At 38.9% G+C, this 17,904-nt stretch overlaps 3 protein-coding genes across 3 annotated transcripts; 1 reads left to right on the forward strand and 2 right to left on the reverse strand.

Annotated features, from left to right (window-relative positions):
* Positions 1 to 8,254: 8,254 nt before the first annotated feature.
* On the reverse strand, positions 8,255 to 10,375 carry LOC131303143 (rust resistance kinase Lr10-like; the record flags this gene model as incomplete). The annotated part of the gene is made up of 3 exons (XM_058329935.1): positions 8,255 to 9,394; positions 9,526 to 9,555; positions 10,261 to 10,375. Coding segments are annotated over 3 exons (1,251 nt in total), but the record flags the coding sequence as incomplete, so codon positions are not given.
* Positions 10,376 to 10,393: 18 nt separating this feature from the next.
* Positions 10,394 to 11,052, reverse strand: LOC131303145 (putative RING-H2 finger protein ATL21A). The gene is made up of 2 exons (XM_058329936.1): positions 10,451 to 11,052; positions 10,394 to 10,410 (listed from the first exon to the last, which is right to left on the reverse strand). Exons 1-2 carry the CDS (start codon positions 10,950 to 10,952, stop codon positions 10,394 to 10,396), a joined length of 519 nt encoding a protein of 172 aa, XP_058185919.1. The 5' UTR covers positions 10,953 to 11,052.
* Positions 11,053 to 11,334: 282 nt separating this feature from the next.
* Positions 11,335 to 15,723, forward strand: LOC131303617 (rust resistance kinase Lr10-like). Its single transcript, XM_058330572.1, has 4 exons — positions 11,335 to 12,344; positions 12,753 to 12,776; positions 13,611 to 13,658; positions 14,486 to 15,723. Exons 1-4 carry the CDS (start codon positions 11,462 to 11,464, stop codon positions 15,550 to 15,552), a joined length of 2,022 nt encoding a protein of 673 aa, XP_058186555.1. The 5' UTR covers positions 11,335 to 11,461; the 3' UTR covers positions 15,553 to 15,723.
* The last annotated feature ends 2,181 nt before the right edge of the window (positions 15,724 to 17,904 follow it).

Here is a 17,904-nt window from a genome sequence, read left to right on the forward strand (position 1 = left end):
TAAAAAGAACTACTATACTACCACAATATCAAAACAATGACTATCACATCACATGGCGTACGTATCAAGAATTTCCGACATAATATCTATAAAACAAAAAAGGTATATACTTATGATCAAATGATGTTCTCCATGTATTTTAATCAGAGTAGCAGAAAGATCAAGCCCGGATTATATGCTTGCTGGTCTTGTAAAGCCTTTAAAATGTGGTGCATGGAGCTAACAGAGGCACAGGCATAAGCATGAGCATCTTGTGCCATGGAATCAATTGACTTGCTCATTCTACCGATGGATCTTCTAGAGAAATCTTAGAGTTACCACAACACCTTAAAGATGGAAAAGAAAAGCATAAAGGTGCAGGTAGGATGCGTCTATAAAGAAGAAAATTATGACTTGGAGTAACTAATCATCTATGGCAGCTAGAAAATCAAATCCAAGAATCAGATATTGGGATACAATATATAGTTGCTGAAGGATCCAAGCTACAAGCCATCACAGCAAAAGGCACAAACAATTAAAAGTGTAACTCATTATATTAAATAGCCTAAAATGGAAGTTAGCTCCAAAGGCGTAGAAAAATATCCAGTCAAGCTAATTTCATCTCTATGTACAACAAAAGGACTACTCTGAATGGGTAAGCGGAGGGTATATATTGTGTACCTCTGAGGTACAACAAGAATTAGGAAAACATTTAACGTGATTCGATAGTGAATATGCTCGAGAACAACCCCGAAAATACTATGAAAGTGAGTCGTGGTTCTTCACATAGTGAACCAAATTCAACGCACGCAGCAAGAAGGTTATTACTCGCTTCTTTGTATGAATTTAACGATTGATTTCTTTTGTAGGATTTACTTTTCTATCAAATCACACGAAAAATCAATTTAATGGAATTTCGTACGTAAGTGCTTGATCGGATAACATGACTTGTCTTGGTTCAAAGATTTAATTAGTCTTGAAATTTGTATCAATATGAATCAAATAATTTGATCGACTACTTACAAAAAGTATTCAACTGGGCCTTTTTTTCGCATGATTGTTGTTCCAAGACCAAGCTTTACAAAATTAAGAACTAAGATAATCGAAAGGAGATTTTATGGACCACATACAAAGTTGATAACTCTGCTGACACGTTTAGAGTTCGGAGTCAAAGAGGCGTTTCGACGAACTTCATAGGCGCTAAATCTCTACTAAAGGGAAAACAATGAAACAGGAGAAGGTTTATGTTTACCAAAAAATGTATTATAGAGGTAAACATGATATCACTTGTGGTGGAATTCACAATATTTCAACTAATAATAGGAAGGGTGAACAAAATTACACTCTAGTTTGAAATAGAATATATAACTCTAGGATTGGGGGTTAAGGTTTTAGTGACAGTTGGACATAGATTTGAAGGTTGGAGAGGAGGATGGAAGCGAAAGTAGGCTCTGTTTGTTTCGATGTAAAATGTTTTACAATGTTAAATATTTTTTCGCAAAATGAACTTTAATTTTTTGGTGTTTGATTGGCACATATATGAAAAATACTTTTCAAGAGATTCTAAAATATTTTAATCAAGTAACTCTCTCTCTCCTCCTCCTCCTCTCATTTTGAATCTAATATGATTTGGGAGAAGAAGGAAAGGGAATACGCGGTTTTGGAAAATATTGAACGATCTGATGTGAAATGCAAAAATGACTTATGACCCAAATTAGAGGAAAATATTTTCACCCCATTGGTGTAAAATCTTTTCCCTTGAAAATATTTTCTCCCTTCTTTTACTAGCCAAACAATGAAAAATAGGTAAAATATTTTACATCCAAACAAACGTAGCCTAAAACTGATGGAGACGAAGACAAAATTGTCAATAATTCACTACAAGTGACATTACCAAGTCTATGCTGCTTTACAGAGTCTGATTGCAAGATTTTTCTAACAAGCACTATTCTCTAATAATGACACTGAATTGGATTTGACAAGTCTTCGCTAACTTTTGTACAGAGTCTCAAGGAGATGGCCATCGTTGATTGCAAAATTTTTCTAATCAGGCCCACATTATAATAAAACAAAACATAGATGGAAAGATAAGGAGATGCTATTCTTGACTTCTCTGATAATTACTTAACGGTTTTTCCTAGTCTTTGCTGCTTTATGGACTCCAAGAAATATGCATGGCCATGAGCGATCAAAAGATTATTTGAACCAGTCGAGCTCACATTTTTATATAAACGGAACCGATGGGGAAAGATGAGGAAAGACTCTTCTCATTAATTCTATGATAATGGCATGTGACTTGTTGCTTTATGGAGTTCTAGTAACATGGTCATTAGTAATTGAAAGATTTTTTTGTATAGCTGAGTCAAGACTCAAGACCCATCTAACAAATATGGACAGATAAGAGAAGATTTCTATTGAAATTGAAAATACTGAAACTCCAAAAGCTATACAGTATCGATCTCTACAGCAAACATTTTGGATGGTGTAATAGTATTGGGGAAGCTTTTTGTGGTTGGAATAGTAACAATGAACTGTATTCAGAGCTGCTAATTAATGGAGGTTGCTACTAGTTTTGGACATTGGAAGTTTTGCTTTCATATCATTTTTGGCCCTAGGTAGAGACATATTTTGGTTGGTTCCTTTTCAACTGTGTTTTCCTTTGGGGTTTTGGGTGGTATACGAATCTGATTATCAAGGGGACTGTCCAAATCTAGCTAGCTGGGATGCTTCCTCCTGTTATGATGCTTTCATGCCCTTTGATAAATCCTTTCATGTTTATACTTTCATTTGTCGACGATTAATTAATTTCTTTTTGTCTTTTTGGTTGATGAAAAAAGAAAATCTCTAAAACTAAAACTTCGAGGCTATGTTCAAATTCTTCAAATCACCTTGAATCTAAAACTTCAAGAGAGGAATATTTGATTAAAAAAAATCACAGTATGTATATGCAAAAGATATGGATAAATACTTTAAGTTTTCTGTAAATATTTTAAAAGTAATGTACTAATTTCATCTCACTTTTAGACACAATTTATCTGAAAAGTGAAAACCATCATTTCTCTTCCAAATTAATTTGTACTAACCTTTTTAGTTTTCAAAAGCAAGTCCATTTTTCAATTGCAAAATTAAATTGGGTGTAGTTTTTGATGACCAAGTTTACCGTGTGAGCTTCTACAATGAAAAAGTGGAAGATCTAATGTTTGAGGTGCTGCTTATCAAACAAAAAAAAAAAAATTGTTTTGAGGTGCTTTACTCCCTATATGAGTTCAAGTCCTAGAGTAGTAAATTACAATTTCATCCTTCTTATGGCTCTTAATTGAATGGAGAAAAAAAAAAAACAAAGCGATTCACAAATAACCAACAAAGCAAAACTATGCATACACCATTGTTTTACTTGACTCTCATAGAAATCCAAAAAAATTAATTTCGAGTTTATTCTACCAGTCGTAAATAGCATTTGAATAAGGGTACAACAATATATAGATGAGTCCATGTTGGGAATGCCTTGTATTCTTCAGTCCCACATTGGTTAATTATGTTGTTCCCGTTTTTGTAGCCTATTATAAATAAGGCTTTTGGGGTACTTCTAGGAATTATCTTTTGGGCTTTCATATTGTGGCCTTTCTAGAGTTACGGATTATAGCCGGCTCTTTGTATCTCTTCTCCACGTTGGTTAGTGAATCCTCTCTCTCCTCGCCCGTGGACGTACCCAACTTGGGGAACCACGTATATCTTGTGTCTTTGTGATTTCTTGTTTAGTTTTCAATTTCTCGTTCTTAGCTTGCATTCATAGCGTTCGTTACAACAAACTGGTATCAGAGCCTTAGGTTGCAAAAACTAGGGTTTCGTTTCCGATTGTGGCTATGGCGGCTAAATTTGAGATTGCGAAGTTTGATGGGCAGAGCAGCAGTTTCAGTCTTTGGAGAGTAAAGATGAAGGCTCTGCTAACCCAACAAGGATTGCACAAGGTTTTGTTAGGCAAGACTAGTTCTGGAATCAAAGAGGAAGATTGGGATGATACGGATGCCAAAGCTCTGAGTTCTATTCAGTTGAGTCTGGCAGATGACGTTCTTCGCGAGGTGGAAGAAGAAACTTCAGCAGCAGGAATTTGGCTGAAGTTGGAAGGCATATATATGACGAAGTCGCTCACCAACAGGTTATATCTCAAACAACGTCTTTATACGTTTCGTATGCGAGAAGGTATACCTGTTAAAGATCATTTAGACGAGTTCAACCGTATTATTATGGATCTGAAAAATATTGATAGTAAAATTGAGGATGAGGACCAAGCCCTAATTTTGCTATGTTCTTTACCACTTTCGTATGAGCACTTTGTTACAACCCTATTGTATGGCAAAGACACGATATCCATGGAGGATGTTAAGGCCAGCCTATATTCGAAAGAATTGAGGAAAAAAGTGTCAGGTGAGGGTGATGCACATGCGGAGGGTTTGTTTGTTAGGGGAAGAACAACAGAAAGGGTGGAGTCGAGTAATAGGGGAAGATCCAGATCATCAGGTAAGAAGAAGGGAAAGTGCAATTATTGCAAGAAACCCGGGCACTGGAAAAGTGACTGTTTAAAACTCAAGGAGAAGGAAAAAGAAGACCAGAAAGGGGGTAAAGTAATTGCTGGAATTGCTGAAAGTTCAGATGAGTCAGATAATGTGTTATCAGTTACAGAGGGTGATTCTCGCTCTAATACCGAGTGGGTTCTAGATTCTGGATGTTCATACCATATGTGTCCGCATAGAGAGTGGTTTTCTACTTATGAGGCAGTCAATGGTGGTACAGTTTTGATGGGCAACAACATGGCCTGTAAGACTGTTGGTTCAGGAACGATTCAGCTTAGGATGCATGACGGTATTGTTAGGACTTTATCTGAGGTTCGACATGTTCCAGATTTGAAGAAAAATCTTATATCCCTGGGTGCTCTTGATTCTCATGGTTGCAAATTCCTCGGTGAAGGTGGAGTTTTGAAAGTCTCAAGGGGTGCATTAGTACTGATGAAGGGTCAGAAGCGTGGTAACCTCTATACACTCCAGGGCAGTACAGTTATAGGTGCTGCAGCAACGGTTGCTTCATCCAAGGTTTCAGATTCAGACTTGACTCGTTTGTGGCATATGCGCCTTGGGCATATGAGCGAGAAGGGGATGACAGTTTTGAGCAAACAGGGTTTGCTATGTGGCCAGAAAATTGAGAAACTGGATTTCTGTGAGCATTGTGTCTACGGCAAGCAGTGCAGGGTAAAATTCAGTACAGCTGTTCATCGCACCAAAGGCACGGTGGATTATTTTCACTCGGATCTTTGGGGTCCCGCAGAGGTAACTTCTAAAGGTGGTTTTCGATATTTTATGAGTATTATTGATGATTTCTCTCGTAAGGTTTGGGTGTATATGTTGAAACATAAGAGTGACGTCTTTAATACATTCAAACAGTTTAAAACTTTGATTGAGAATCAGACTGGTAAGAAAATAAAACGTTTGAGAACTGACAATGGTATGGAGTTTTGTCTTGGCGAGTTTGATAGGTTCTGCAGTGATGAGGGCATTGTGAGGCATCACACAGTGAGAAAAACCCCTCAGCAGAATGGTGTGGCTGAACGAATGAACAGGACTCTTTTGGAGAAGGCACGTTGTATGTTGTCCAATTCCGGATTGGGCAAAGAATTTTGGGCTGAAGCCGTTTCCACAACATGCTATTTGGTGAACAGGTCTCCGTCGACTGCTATTGAGTGTAAAACTCCGTTTGAGGTATGGTCAGGTCATCCGGCTGATTATTCTGTGTTGCGTGTTTTTGGGTGTCCAGCTTACGCTCATGTGAATGAAGGTAAACTGGAGCCACGGGCCAAGAAGTGTATTTTCTTGGGTTATGCAGCAGGTGTCAAAGGGTACAGGTTGTGGTGCTCTGATGATTTGAAGTTTTTGATCAGTAGGGATGTGACTTTTGATGAAAATTATCTGATTAAGGGGTCTAAGCAGGTTAATGATACAGTTCAGGAACATAGTGTTCCAAAGCAGGTGGAGTTTTTGGGTGAATCTTTCGACTCAGGGAAGAAGCATATTGAGAAGCCAATTGAAGAGGAGTTCAAGAGTTCAGACACAGAGGTTGATGCATTAGTTGAGCAACCACGCACTATTGCTAAAGATAGGCCAAGGAGGGAGATTCGGCCTCCTGAAAGGTATTCGGCTTATTCTGAGATGGTGGCCTATGCTTTATCAGTTGCTGAAACAGTTGAGTATGAGGAGCCTTCAAGCTATACGGAAGCTGTTTTGAGCGCTGAGTCTGCACAGTGGTTTGTTGCTATGAATGAGGAGATTGAGTCTCTTCAGAAGAATCAGACATGGGAGTTAGTAGAACCGCTGAAAGGGAAGAGGATTGTTGGATGCAAGTGGATCTTCAAGCGCAAACCAGGTATTCCAGGGGTAGAAGACGCTCGGTTTAAAGCTCGGCTAGTGGCGAAAGGATACAGCCAGAAGGAGGGTGTTGACTACAATGAGGTATTTTCACCAGTTGTAAAACATAGTTCCATTCGCACTTTACTTGCTATTGTTGCATGTTATGATCTTGAGTTAGAGCAACTTGATGTCAAAACTGCGTTTTTGCACGGCGAGCTTGAAGAACAGATTTATATGCGTCAGCCTGAGGGATTTGTTGTTTCTGGTAAGGAGGATCACGTTTGTTTACTTCGTAAGTCTTTGTATGGCCTCAAACAATCCCCTAGGCAGTGGTATAAGCGGTTTGATACTTTTATGATAAGCCAATCATATTCTAGGAGTGAGTATGACAGTTGTGTGTATTTTCGAAAACTTCCAGATGGTTCATTTGTTTATCTACTGTTGTATGTTGATGATATGCTTATTGCTGCCAAGAGTGTATCAGAAATCAACAGGTTGAAACAACAGTTAGGTGGTGAATTTGAGATGAAAGATTTGGGTGCAGCAAAACGTATTTTGGGTATGGAGATTTGCAGAGATCGAGTAGCTGGCAAACTATTTTTGAATCAGAAGTCTTATGTTCTTAAAGTGCTTGAGCGCTTTGCCATGCAGAACTCGAAGCCAGTCAGTACCCCTTTGGCAGCACACTTTCGACTTTCAGCTGAGTTGTCACCACAGTCGGAGGATGAGGAGAAGTATATGTCTCAGGTTCCATATTCGTGCGCAGTTGGGAGCCTTATGTACGCCATGGTATGTACTCGTCCTGATATTTCACATGCAGTTAGTGTCGTTAGTCGTTATATGGGGCGTCCAGGAAAGGCACATTGGGAGGCTGTGAAATGGATACTACGGTATTTGTGCGGAACTGCAGGTGTTGGTCTATTGTTTGGGATTGTCAATTCTGGTGATCATGCTGTTGGTTATGTTGATTCGGATTTTGCCGGTGACCACGATAAGAGGAGGTCTCTGACAGGTTATGTCTTTACTCTGTCCGGAAGTGCCATTAGTTGGAAAGCTACTTTACAGGCTACAGTTGCGCTGTCTACAACAGAAGCGGAGTATATGGCCATTGCTGAAGCTGTGAAGGAGGCATTGTGGATGAGAGGTTTGCTTTGTGAGCTTGGTCTTGCACAGGGTGTGAGTTCAGTATTTTGTGATTCGCAGAGTGCTATACATTTGACTAAAAATCTGATGTATCATGAAAGGACTAAGCATATCGATGTCAGGTATCACTTCGTTCGGGATATCATCTCACAGAAGCAAGTTGAGGTGAAGAAAGTGGGTACGGCAGATAACCCAGCAGATATGTTGACTAAACCGGTTCCGGTTGCCAAGTTCAAGCATTGCTTGGGCTTGCTTGGTATTTGCAGTTGATCGCCCCTCGGGGGCATTTGGCGAGTGAGAGGTTAGAAGGGGATAGCTATATTTGGTGATTTAGTTCGGTGGAATTCAAGTCAAGGTGGAGAATTGTTGGGAATGCCTTGTATTCTTCAGTCCCACATTGGTTAATTATGTTGTTCCCGTTTTTGTAGCCTATTATAAATAAGGCTTTTGGGGTACTTCTAGGAATTATCTTTTGGGCTTTCATATTGTGGCCTTTCTAGAGTTACGGATTATAGCCGGCTCTTTGTATCTCTTCTCCACGTTGGTTAGTGAATCCTCTCTCTCCTCGCCCGTGGACGTACCCAACTTGGGGAACCACGTATATCTTGTGTCTTTGTGATTTCTTGTTTAGTTTTCAATTTCTCGTTCTTAGCTTGCATTCATAGCGTTCGTTACAACAGTCCAGACTTCTACACGATACTCCACAAACAAATTAAAGATAGCGCATTTGACCCCTAAAAACTCAGTCCAATTATGCAACACTTCTCGATCTCAATCGGATTCAGAAATTATCTCTAACGTAGTGCTAAAATGCCTTCCGCCCATGTTTCCCCTTGTAATTGACCCATTGGTGGTAGAAAAGGGATTCGGGGGCATGCCCAAGGTATCTCCATCTCCCTCAAGCATTTGAACCACAGCTTTCATTGAAGGCCGGTCTCCTGGGTACCATTGGATGCACCAAAGTCCTACAACTGTTAGCTTCTTAACAATCTTGGCATCTCCGCCTTCCTCACCTTCATTGTTATTTACTTCTTCACAATTTAAACGATTATAAATCCATTCAGGAAAGTAAACTTCTGCACTGACATCAATATTCTTCTTCCTCCCTCCAACCATTTCAAGCAACACCATTCCAAAACTATAAACGTCTGACTTGTGCGACACATTGCCGAAATTCCTAGAGAACACCTCCGGTGCAATATAACCCACGGTTCCCCTAGCAGCTGTCATGGATACAATGCTTTGTTCTTTCGAGCACAACTTGGCTAGCCCGAAATCAGAAATTTTTGGAATGAAATTTTTGTCTAACAAGATGTTATGAGGCTTAATATCGAAATGGAGGATTCTTTGATCACAACCTTGGTGAAGATATTCAATTCCTTTGGCTATGCCTAGAGCAATACCTTGGAGCTTCTCCCAACCAAGTGAAGCTCTTTTATGATCAGATGATATGAACTTTTCTAGAGAATCATTCGGCAAATACTCGTAAACAAGAGCTTTTTTATACCCATCCGCACAATATCCGACTAAGCGAACCACATTGACATGGTAGATCGTACCTATCGTTGCCACTTCGTTGATGAAGTCATCGCCATTACCAGTGAAGTTGTCGAGGATCTTGGCTGCAATAGGAACATCTTTGGAAAGCTCTCCCTTGTAAACTATTCCATAACCTCCTTGGCCGAGTTTGTCCTTGAAATTATGAGTAAGTTTCTTTATCTCAGCAAATGTGTACCTTGTAGACTTGAGATCCCTGTAATTCTCTAAAAACCTTTCGATCTTTACTTGATCCTCTTTCTTTAAATTGCTTGTTCCGTGGATAAAATATGTAGCTATGACTAGCACAACAAGGACAAAAAGACTAGTCGGGATCAAACCTGCAAGTTTAAACAACAAAATTACAAAGGCAATATATATATATATATATATATATATATATATATATATATATAGAGAGAGAGAGAGAGAGAGAGAGAGAGAGAGAGAGAGAGAGAGAGAGAGAATTCACCTGTTTGATCATGTGGTCTTTTCGTTTCACCTGTATGATTAAGATCATATAGAAAGCACTAATCAATTATCATACAAGGGGATACATAAAATCCAAACATTATATATATACGCAGCGGTTCAAGGGACACTCAAAAAAACACCCCAAATCTCAATCTCATATATATATATTCTATTTGTTTTTTTTTTTACAAGTATATATTCTATTTGTGGGGAGATTAATAATCATAGAGGTAGAACTGATGGAACAAAGCTTCAAAGGTGAGAAATTTTTCGGTGCCGGGTGGGTATATCCCACGTGGTACCCGATCGATCAGCACGTCCGGGCCGTCCAATACACTTTTGGACAACTCGGATTGAAATTCTCTCCCTCCTCTCACCCAAACACTTTTTCTCTCATTTTTCTCTCTCCGAATCCAAGCCGTCGAAAAATGCAATGGACGTCTCGGATGCGCCGAGCGAGCTCCACGTGGTACTCACAGAGGTGAATACTATATGGCACAAGCAGTACCTCCTCCCAACCACAGCAAGTCTTATATGTGTTCTATTTGTGAGGAGATTGATAGTAACTTACGTCTTTTTAATTTAGAACTCTAATAACTTCAAACAAGCTTCTAAAACCGAACTTGAAGGAGTTTATTCTGAGTTTTTTAATTAACTGAATAAGCAAATAAACTGAAAGCGCGAAGAAAAAGTTAAACTTTTATTTTCCGAAGGAGGAGATGATGAGAAGTACCTCTTGGCTGCTTACGGATGTCGAAGCATTCGGTTTCCTTCAACTTGCTGTTATTGCTCCTACTCAATCTGCAATACGTGCCGTTTTCTTCACATTTCCTACAACTTGGTTCGTACAAATGGATCTGCTTCTGCTATGGAGGAGGGACAACTGAACATAGAGTATTCACAGAACGTATCATCCGAATAACCATATGAAGAAGGGTTATGATATCTGGAGTAGGAGCGACAAAGGACTATGTAGTATTCAGGGACAGTGTTGAGCCACAATTGGAAGGGACTGAAGGGAGAGGTACTGTTGAATATTAAGCTTAGGTTTTGCTGATCGTGCGGATCGTAAGTACCGGAGAGCTCGTATCTCATGAGCCGACAATAGTAATTGATTTCTTTGACCACTACCTTGACAGAAAATGGGTTGTCAAGCAGGGTTTCTTTGCTTTCGGTAGGAGAGCAGGTTAGAGCAAAGTCAGGCCCATAGCCACAGCGGTCTGGTTGACGATCCTTTAGCCAGAACGGGAACCGAATTTCTGGGCCCTCGGCACTGCACCTCTTGGGCAGGCACTCAACATCCCGATCGTGGTCGTCTGCTTGGGCTCCAACTCCTGCCTGCAACAGGAAGAAGAACAAGAGGAAGAGGAAGATCATCAGTTTGTTCTTCGTTGTCGATGATACACTGATGTGGAGTACTTCCATATCTCTCGCTTCTTTAACTCAAAGGACCTCTAGTCTTTACGTCAAGGTCGTGCAAAAAATAAAGTAGAACTGCTTTGATTTTTATGCAAAGTATGGTACACATCGGTGCGTACCATATATAGTAATCCTATGCTTTGTTTTGGGGCGTGATTTTACCATTCTCCAAATAGTTAATGCACTCTCCTAGAGAGTGCCAAAATCAATATAAGTTGATTTTGTCACTCTTTAAATTGTTAACTTTTGGGGAGTGACAAATCAATATGGATTGATTTTGACACTCTCCTGAGGATTGCGGTTAAAAATTTGGGAAGTGACAAAAAGACTCCTTGTTTTGGTGCATGTTGCGCATATTTTTGGTATATGGCACACAATTGTTTGGGATTTCGTACCATAGACTTCTACTACTTTAGTTTACTTCTGGGAAGCCAACTGCAAGATTGATCATAACACACACACACACTCTCTCTCTCTCTCTCTCTCTCTCTCTCTCTCTCTCTCTCTCTCTCTCTATGTCTAGCGGAAGGCTTCTCTCCGATGTCTACAAAACCCGTAGCCTTCTTCTTCTCGTTGCCCTGTTTTTGGGCAACTGCTGTGCTAGAACAAGTCCCAATTGTGTCTCATCTTGTGGGAATATCACCATCAAACACCCATTTCGAGTGAAAGGAGACCCAATGAGCTGCGGAAAGAAGAAATACGAACTGGAATGCGAGCACCATCGTCTTGTGCTTTCCTTGTTTTCCCCTGCAAAATACCTGGTCCGTGCAATCAACTACGACAACCATACAATCCGACTAGTCGATGTCGGCTTACGACACGGAGATTGCTCCTCCCTCCCTCTTTATTACATATCGTATCTCAACTTCACTAGTAGTTCTGACGCAAATCCATATTCTTTACTGATGGAAGACAATTTTTTTATTTTTGATATATTTTATAAAATCCCATGGAATATGGCTGTAGCACTATGGGTAGATTGCGAAAAGCCAGTAAGAAAACCTCCACACTACACGGACAGTCATACTAGTGCTTCTAGTTGTATTGAAAAACCAACTTTTTCCTCTTCCGATTCGCTCTCCTCGGGGGAAAAGAGGCGCTATTCTTACTTTCTGTTCGGGACTAACTTAAGCGCTTCGGATGTGGCGGATCAGTGCAAAATAGACGAGATAGTTATGTCGACGTTGCGATGGCCAGCCGATAAAGGCGAAGCAAACCTCTCCTTCTCGGATTTCCACAGTAAATTGGAGTATGGGTTTGAGCTTTCCTGGCTGTCCATTCTCTGTGAAAATTGCCAAGGACGAGCCGATTGCTACATTGAGTCTTTTAATTCAACAGCTGCCACTTGCTACAAATACTGCTTTAGCAGAAGCGATTTCATAAACGGGTCCTTTCCATGTGCGTAAGATTTCCTATTCGAGAACTCTGGCTGCTCCACAAAAGTTCAAGCAGTAATTACTAATCTCTCAAAGAGCCTCCTCGGATGGATGTGGTGAGAAAGGGGAGTCCATTCTCACCTAATCTCACCACTTCTGATGAGAAATGGAAATAGCCAATTAAAAAAATTATTTTTGTATTTTTCTCTTAATATTTTTTACCAAAATGCTCAATTCAAATGAATGATTTGGCTAGAAATCAATCATTTCTTTTCCTTTCTTATGAAATCCCTCCATTCAAAGGGGGCTTTAAAGTAGAGGCTATGCACGTTGCATTCTTGTGAAGTTTTTTCGGTAAGTAAACATACGACGATTAGCAAAACACAACTACTTGTATGTCGAATGTAATTCATACCCTCAAAAATTGCAGGTCGCTTGGAGGTTATTTTCTATAGTAAGTGCTCTCTGTCTCATCTGTTTTTACTCTTTTAGCGTACAGTATGTTATTGAAATGTTGTTGTAACCTGATAGCCACAAGTATCCCTGCAAGTCAGCAACTATAAAAGATTACTTTGGTCCTCTTTTATTACTATTGTTTTTTTTTTTTCCTTTTTAATCGGCAAAAGTAAAATTTTATTAAGGGAAGGAGGTATTGTTGTTGTTGTTACTGTATGAAACCTTTTGAGTATCCCTGCAAGCTCCGTATGGACGGGTCTTGTAAAAGTTGATAAAACCTGAGAGGTTTCGAGCACGTGATCTTAATTAGGAGGAAGACAGCACCTATGTCTCATGCCTGATCACCATCTTACAAGAATTTTGGCATAGTGAATTTTGTTCAATACCTTTAATGTAATTGCTGCATAATTTTCACCTTACATTTATAGACCTAATATGGGAATGTGAGAAGTTTGTAAGACATGTTAGTTAGATTCATGAAAAGAGAATATTAAACAACATTTACTTTACTTTATAAGATAAAAAAAAAACATGTTCAATACTAAAATTTAGTCATCTCCTCATGCACTTAACATGAAAAATACTTTTCCGAGATTACCTATTTTTTCAAATGTTAAAGAGTTTAAGAAATTAAAGGGACGAATTTTCCTCTTGGCTGCGAGTTTGGTCTCATCAATTCTAATGGCTTGATCTTATATTCTAACTCCTTAGATCAACCGAACTTATGGTAAGACTTGTAAATGCCTCTTAGACGACAGAGTTATAATTTCATACTTCTATGGAACTATTTTGATCGCGCGGTTGACTAAAACATAGAACATGTTTATTGCAGATTATTTGCTTCCAGAGGGGTTCAAAGTTCGTGGGTTCACAGTTATAGGTGAGATCTATATGCAGTACCACTCGTCCTTTACTGGCCAAAAACTTGAGAAAATCACTTACAAATGCATGAAGAAGGAAAATATGTGCAAGTTTAGGCGGAGTTTTGGGATTTTAAATTGGGTATTTGTACTTACACTCCCTATACTATCACTAATTTAAAGATACACCCATGATACTTAAATTTTAAGCACTTGCACCCCTGTACTTTGAAGTGAAAGAAGGAAAATTTGTACAATGGGTATATCTTCAAATGAGTGATAGTATGAGGAGTGTAAGTGCAAATTCCACAATTTAAATTTAGGGATCAATATTTTCTGATCCTGTTGGGTTGGACTGGAAAGGGAAGGGAAGGGATAAGCAGTGGGAATCAGGGATAAATTTAGGCTTAAATTTTCTTTGATTTATTTGGGATTCTACACAAATTATGGGAATGTGAAGCACTGTTTCAAAGATGCAAAATCTCATGGATTGTCAATATGGTAAGAGCGAACCTGCGCTTGCAACATAGCAGGGTTCGATTCTCCCTGGAGACAAACTATGGTTTAAGTGGGGGGCCATGGCGGTGAGTTGTTGTGTTAGTCTCCCCTGAGATTTGAATTGCGCAATTGGGTCCAACAGTGGCTCGGCGGTAGGATTATTCCTCGGTTAAAAAAAATTAAAAAATCTCATTAATTTGATGCGATTCAAGAACAAAAAGTGGCCATTATATACCATAATTCTAGGACATGCATTGGCGGTAATGGCAAAGACCTGGAAGTTGTTTTTGTTTTGTATTATTATTATTTTTGGTTTCGTATTTGGTCATATTTACTTTACCCTGAGCAGGAGGCATCCTTGCAGCAAGAACCACATGTGGGATTTTATGCCTATTGGCATTTTTAATCTATAAGTTTAGGAGAAGACATTTATCAATGTTCGATACCATTGAAGGTTTCCTACAAAGTGATCAGAACAACCTGATGCCGATTAGGTACTCGTACTCCCAAATAAAGAAGATGAGCAGAGGTTTCAAGGACAAGTTGGGACAAGGAGGCTATGGTTCTGTATACAAAGGAAAGCTCCGAAGCGGTTATGTCGCGGCGATAAAGATTTTAGAAAAGTCCAAAGCCAATGGCCAAGAATTCATCAATGAAGTTGCTACCATCGGAAGGATTCATCATGTCAATGTGGTTCGACTGATTGGATTCTGTGCTACGAGATCTAAACGAGCTCTTGTTTACGAATTCATGCCTAATGGCTCCCTTGAGAAATATTTATTCTCTCAAGAAGGAAACATCTCCTTGAGTTGCAAGCAAATGTATGACATTTCTGTTGGAGTGGCGCGTGGGATTGAATATTTGCATCGAGGTTGTGATATGCAAATTCTACATTTTGACATCAAGCCTCACAACATTCTTTTAGATGAGAATTTCAATCCAAAAGTTTCGGACTTCGGGCTTGCAAAACTAAATCAAACAGATGATAGCATGGTGTCTCTTACTGCGGCAAGAGGAACAATGGGCTACATGGCTCCAGAGTTATTCTACAAAAACATTGGACATGTTTCATACAAAGCTGATGTTTACAGTTATGGGATGTTGTTGATGGAAATGGCAGGCAGGAGGAGGAACTTAAATGCATTTGCCGATCACACGAGCCAAATTTACTTCCCGTCCTGGGTATATGACCAATTCAAAGAAGGAAAGGAAATTGATATGGGAGAAGCCACGGACGAGGAAAGGGAGATGGTGAGGAAGATGGTTATAACGGCTTTATGGTGCATCCAAATGAAACCTAGCGATCGTCCTTCGATGAACAAAGTTGTAGAGATGCTTGAAGGAACTGCTGAAGCTCTTGAAATGCCTCCCAAGCCTTTCTTAACTCCTCAAGAGATGCCAATTGAAGATCAATGAATGAACTTGGGTCTATCTATTGAGTTGCTCATTCTACTAGTTGTAGTGATATAATAGAGTACTATCTTTTGGACTATTGCATGCATGTTTGTAGACTTTTGATCAAGATAGAGTGAGGAAAGGTCGTGACTTGTTCAATAAATATTACTACGTCTAATTGTCTTGTGAGAAGTTATTGCTTGTATTATTTGGCTTTCACGCTTTCATAGTTAAAAATAGCTTGCTTTATTCACTAGCCAATTTGTTAAGGGAGTTTGGCAGTCTGCTGTTGTGAACACATATATAATATTGATAGGTTTCAAGCAGGAGAAGCTAATGAAAACAATCTAGGAAGAAATTGCCAAGTTGATCCAGTGACTTCATTTTGGGTGGTGTGTCTTTTTGTGATTAGTTTGATATGAATTGAAGTGGCATTTTTGGAAACCCTCAATACAACGTTTCTTTTTTGAGAGAACCTTATTCACGGAGTTGTTCACGGATTGGTGCAATCACAACCGTTCATATGTGGTTGAGATTCATTTTCAATTATGACCGGTCACAATTAATTATTATTGGTCATAATTGATTTTCAATCCGGACTATTCAAAAATACTTTGAATGGACGTGATTAGGCTTCGTAAATCCTTATTTACGAAGAAAACCTCTATAAAGAAGGTTTTCTGTTCTTTTTTATGCTCAGCATCAATACATCCAGACATCTTCACAATTAAGTAGTCATTAAGGGGGAGTGTTGAAAATAATGTCTTCTTGTATTTTTGTATTTGGACGAAAATGTGATGTTTAATTTTGGCCATAAAATGTTATAATTGGGTCTTGTTTAAGTTGTTTTATAGTTGGGTTAATGTGTGAAATTTGTAGGCCAAGTAAGGTCTAATAGTCTAGTCTTAGATTCCATTCCACTAACAACTTTTTCTATTTTTGTTTTGTTTTGTCCTTATTTGAATTATGTTCGCGTTTGTTAGTTTTGTGTCTTACATTTTTACTTTTCCGAGTCTTCTCATTAAAACGAATAGTAATCCACAAAAGTTTGGCGCAGAACTAACAAATGCGACAAAAATTAAATAAGAACAATGAAAAAAATCGTAAAAGTCAAATAAGAAATCTCTAGAACTGTTGGAATGAAAAAAATCTGGGAGTGCTTTCCCCATTGCTCTGGTTCCTGTGTGCGTGTTCTCTCCGAAATACTCTCGGCAATTAATTTGCCTCTTTGGTTCCCATTTCTTCCGCAATAAAGGGTTTTAGGCTAATCTAAGCCAACAAATAGTTGCGAGGTGTTACGATATCCCGTTATCGCGAATCACTCTTGATTACTGTGAATCACGGAGATCATGTAATTATCTTGTAATTGATATTCTTTTCTAATTTATTTGTTCTTTCCTAACTTAGAGATTAGATAGGCTTAATTGTAGGGATTGTAAGGATTAGTTGGCTTGTATAAATATGTAAGTATAGAGGTTGCAAAGATATGAATGAATACAAATTCTCCTCTCTGATTGTAACAATTTGATGTGAAAAACGCCTTCCTACATGGCGAGTTGTTTGAAGAAGTATACATGGATTTACCACTTGGTTGCATGATACCTGAAGTACACTGTTAAAAGGTGTGCAAATTAAAGAAATCTCTATACGGGTTGAAGGAGTCTTCGAAAGCTTGGTTCAGCAGATTCACAAAATCCATGAGAGCCTTTGGATACTATCAGAATAATTCAGTTCACACTTTGTTTTTAAAGAAACAGGATGGTAAGATTACTGCTCTTATTGTATATGTTGGTGACATGGTGGTTACAGAAAATGATTCTAACGTAAAGGAAGGGTTAAGCCTTTGGGATTTTGGACATATATAAGCCAACTAACACTCTTAAGACTGTTGGCTGAGTAACCACTCTTCCCAACTTGACCGTTAGAAGTCTTCGTCGCGGGCTTTGATGTTTTAAAGCCCACATTACTAGTCGAAATTGCAGAGTCCTGTCCTTTCTACTTTACGACACCAAACTACTCCAAGTCAGTTTTTGTTACCTTGGATGCGAAATGAAATTATTGGGCGCGCTCGGGATATGCGAACGTACGATTCAAATTTCTTAGCCACCAAACAATCATGTACGATTCCAATTTATTTGTGAACGTAGAGATGTAGTACTAAATTTATATTAACGATGATAATCGTATATATTAATTATTACATGGCCCAGGCGCTATCCACAAATCCAAAATAAAAAATAAAATCTACTCTAGTACGGAGTAACATCTAATCACCAATACAACGAATAGAAATCCATATCAAAATTCTTAGATAGATTGGTGCTTAAATGTCCACCCAATTTCCATTTCCATCGGTCACCCCATCATCTTCTT

Source organism: Rhododendron vialii, chromosome 10a (assembly GCF_030253575.1).
Source record: "Rhododendron vialii isolate Sample 1 chromosome 10a, ASM3025357v1".
Lineage (NCBI taxonomy): Eukaryota > Viridiplantae > Streptophyta > Magnoliopsida > Ericales > Ericaceae > Rhododendron > Rhododendron vialii.

Excerpts from the sequence above, each read along its gene's own strand:
- LOC131303617 (XM_058330572.1), top strand. The coding sequence starts at position 11,462 with ATGTCTAGCGGAAGGCTTCTCTCCGATGTCTACAAAACCCGTAGCCTT. Across the intron at positions 12,345-12,752 it reads CATAAACGGGTCCTTTCCAT|GTCGCTTGGAGGTTATTTTC; the intron begins GTGCGTAAGATT and ends CAAAAATTGCAG. Across the intron at positions 12,777-13,610 it reads CTTGGAGGTTATTTTCTATA|ATTATTTGCTTCCAGAGGGG; the intron begins GTAAGTGCTCTC and ends TGTTTATTGCAG.
- LOC131303145 (XM_058329936.1), bottom strand. The coding sequence starts at position 10,952 with ATGGAAGTACTCCACATCAGTGTATCATCGACAACGAAGAACAAACTG.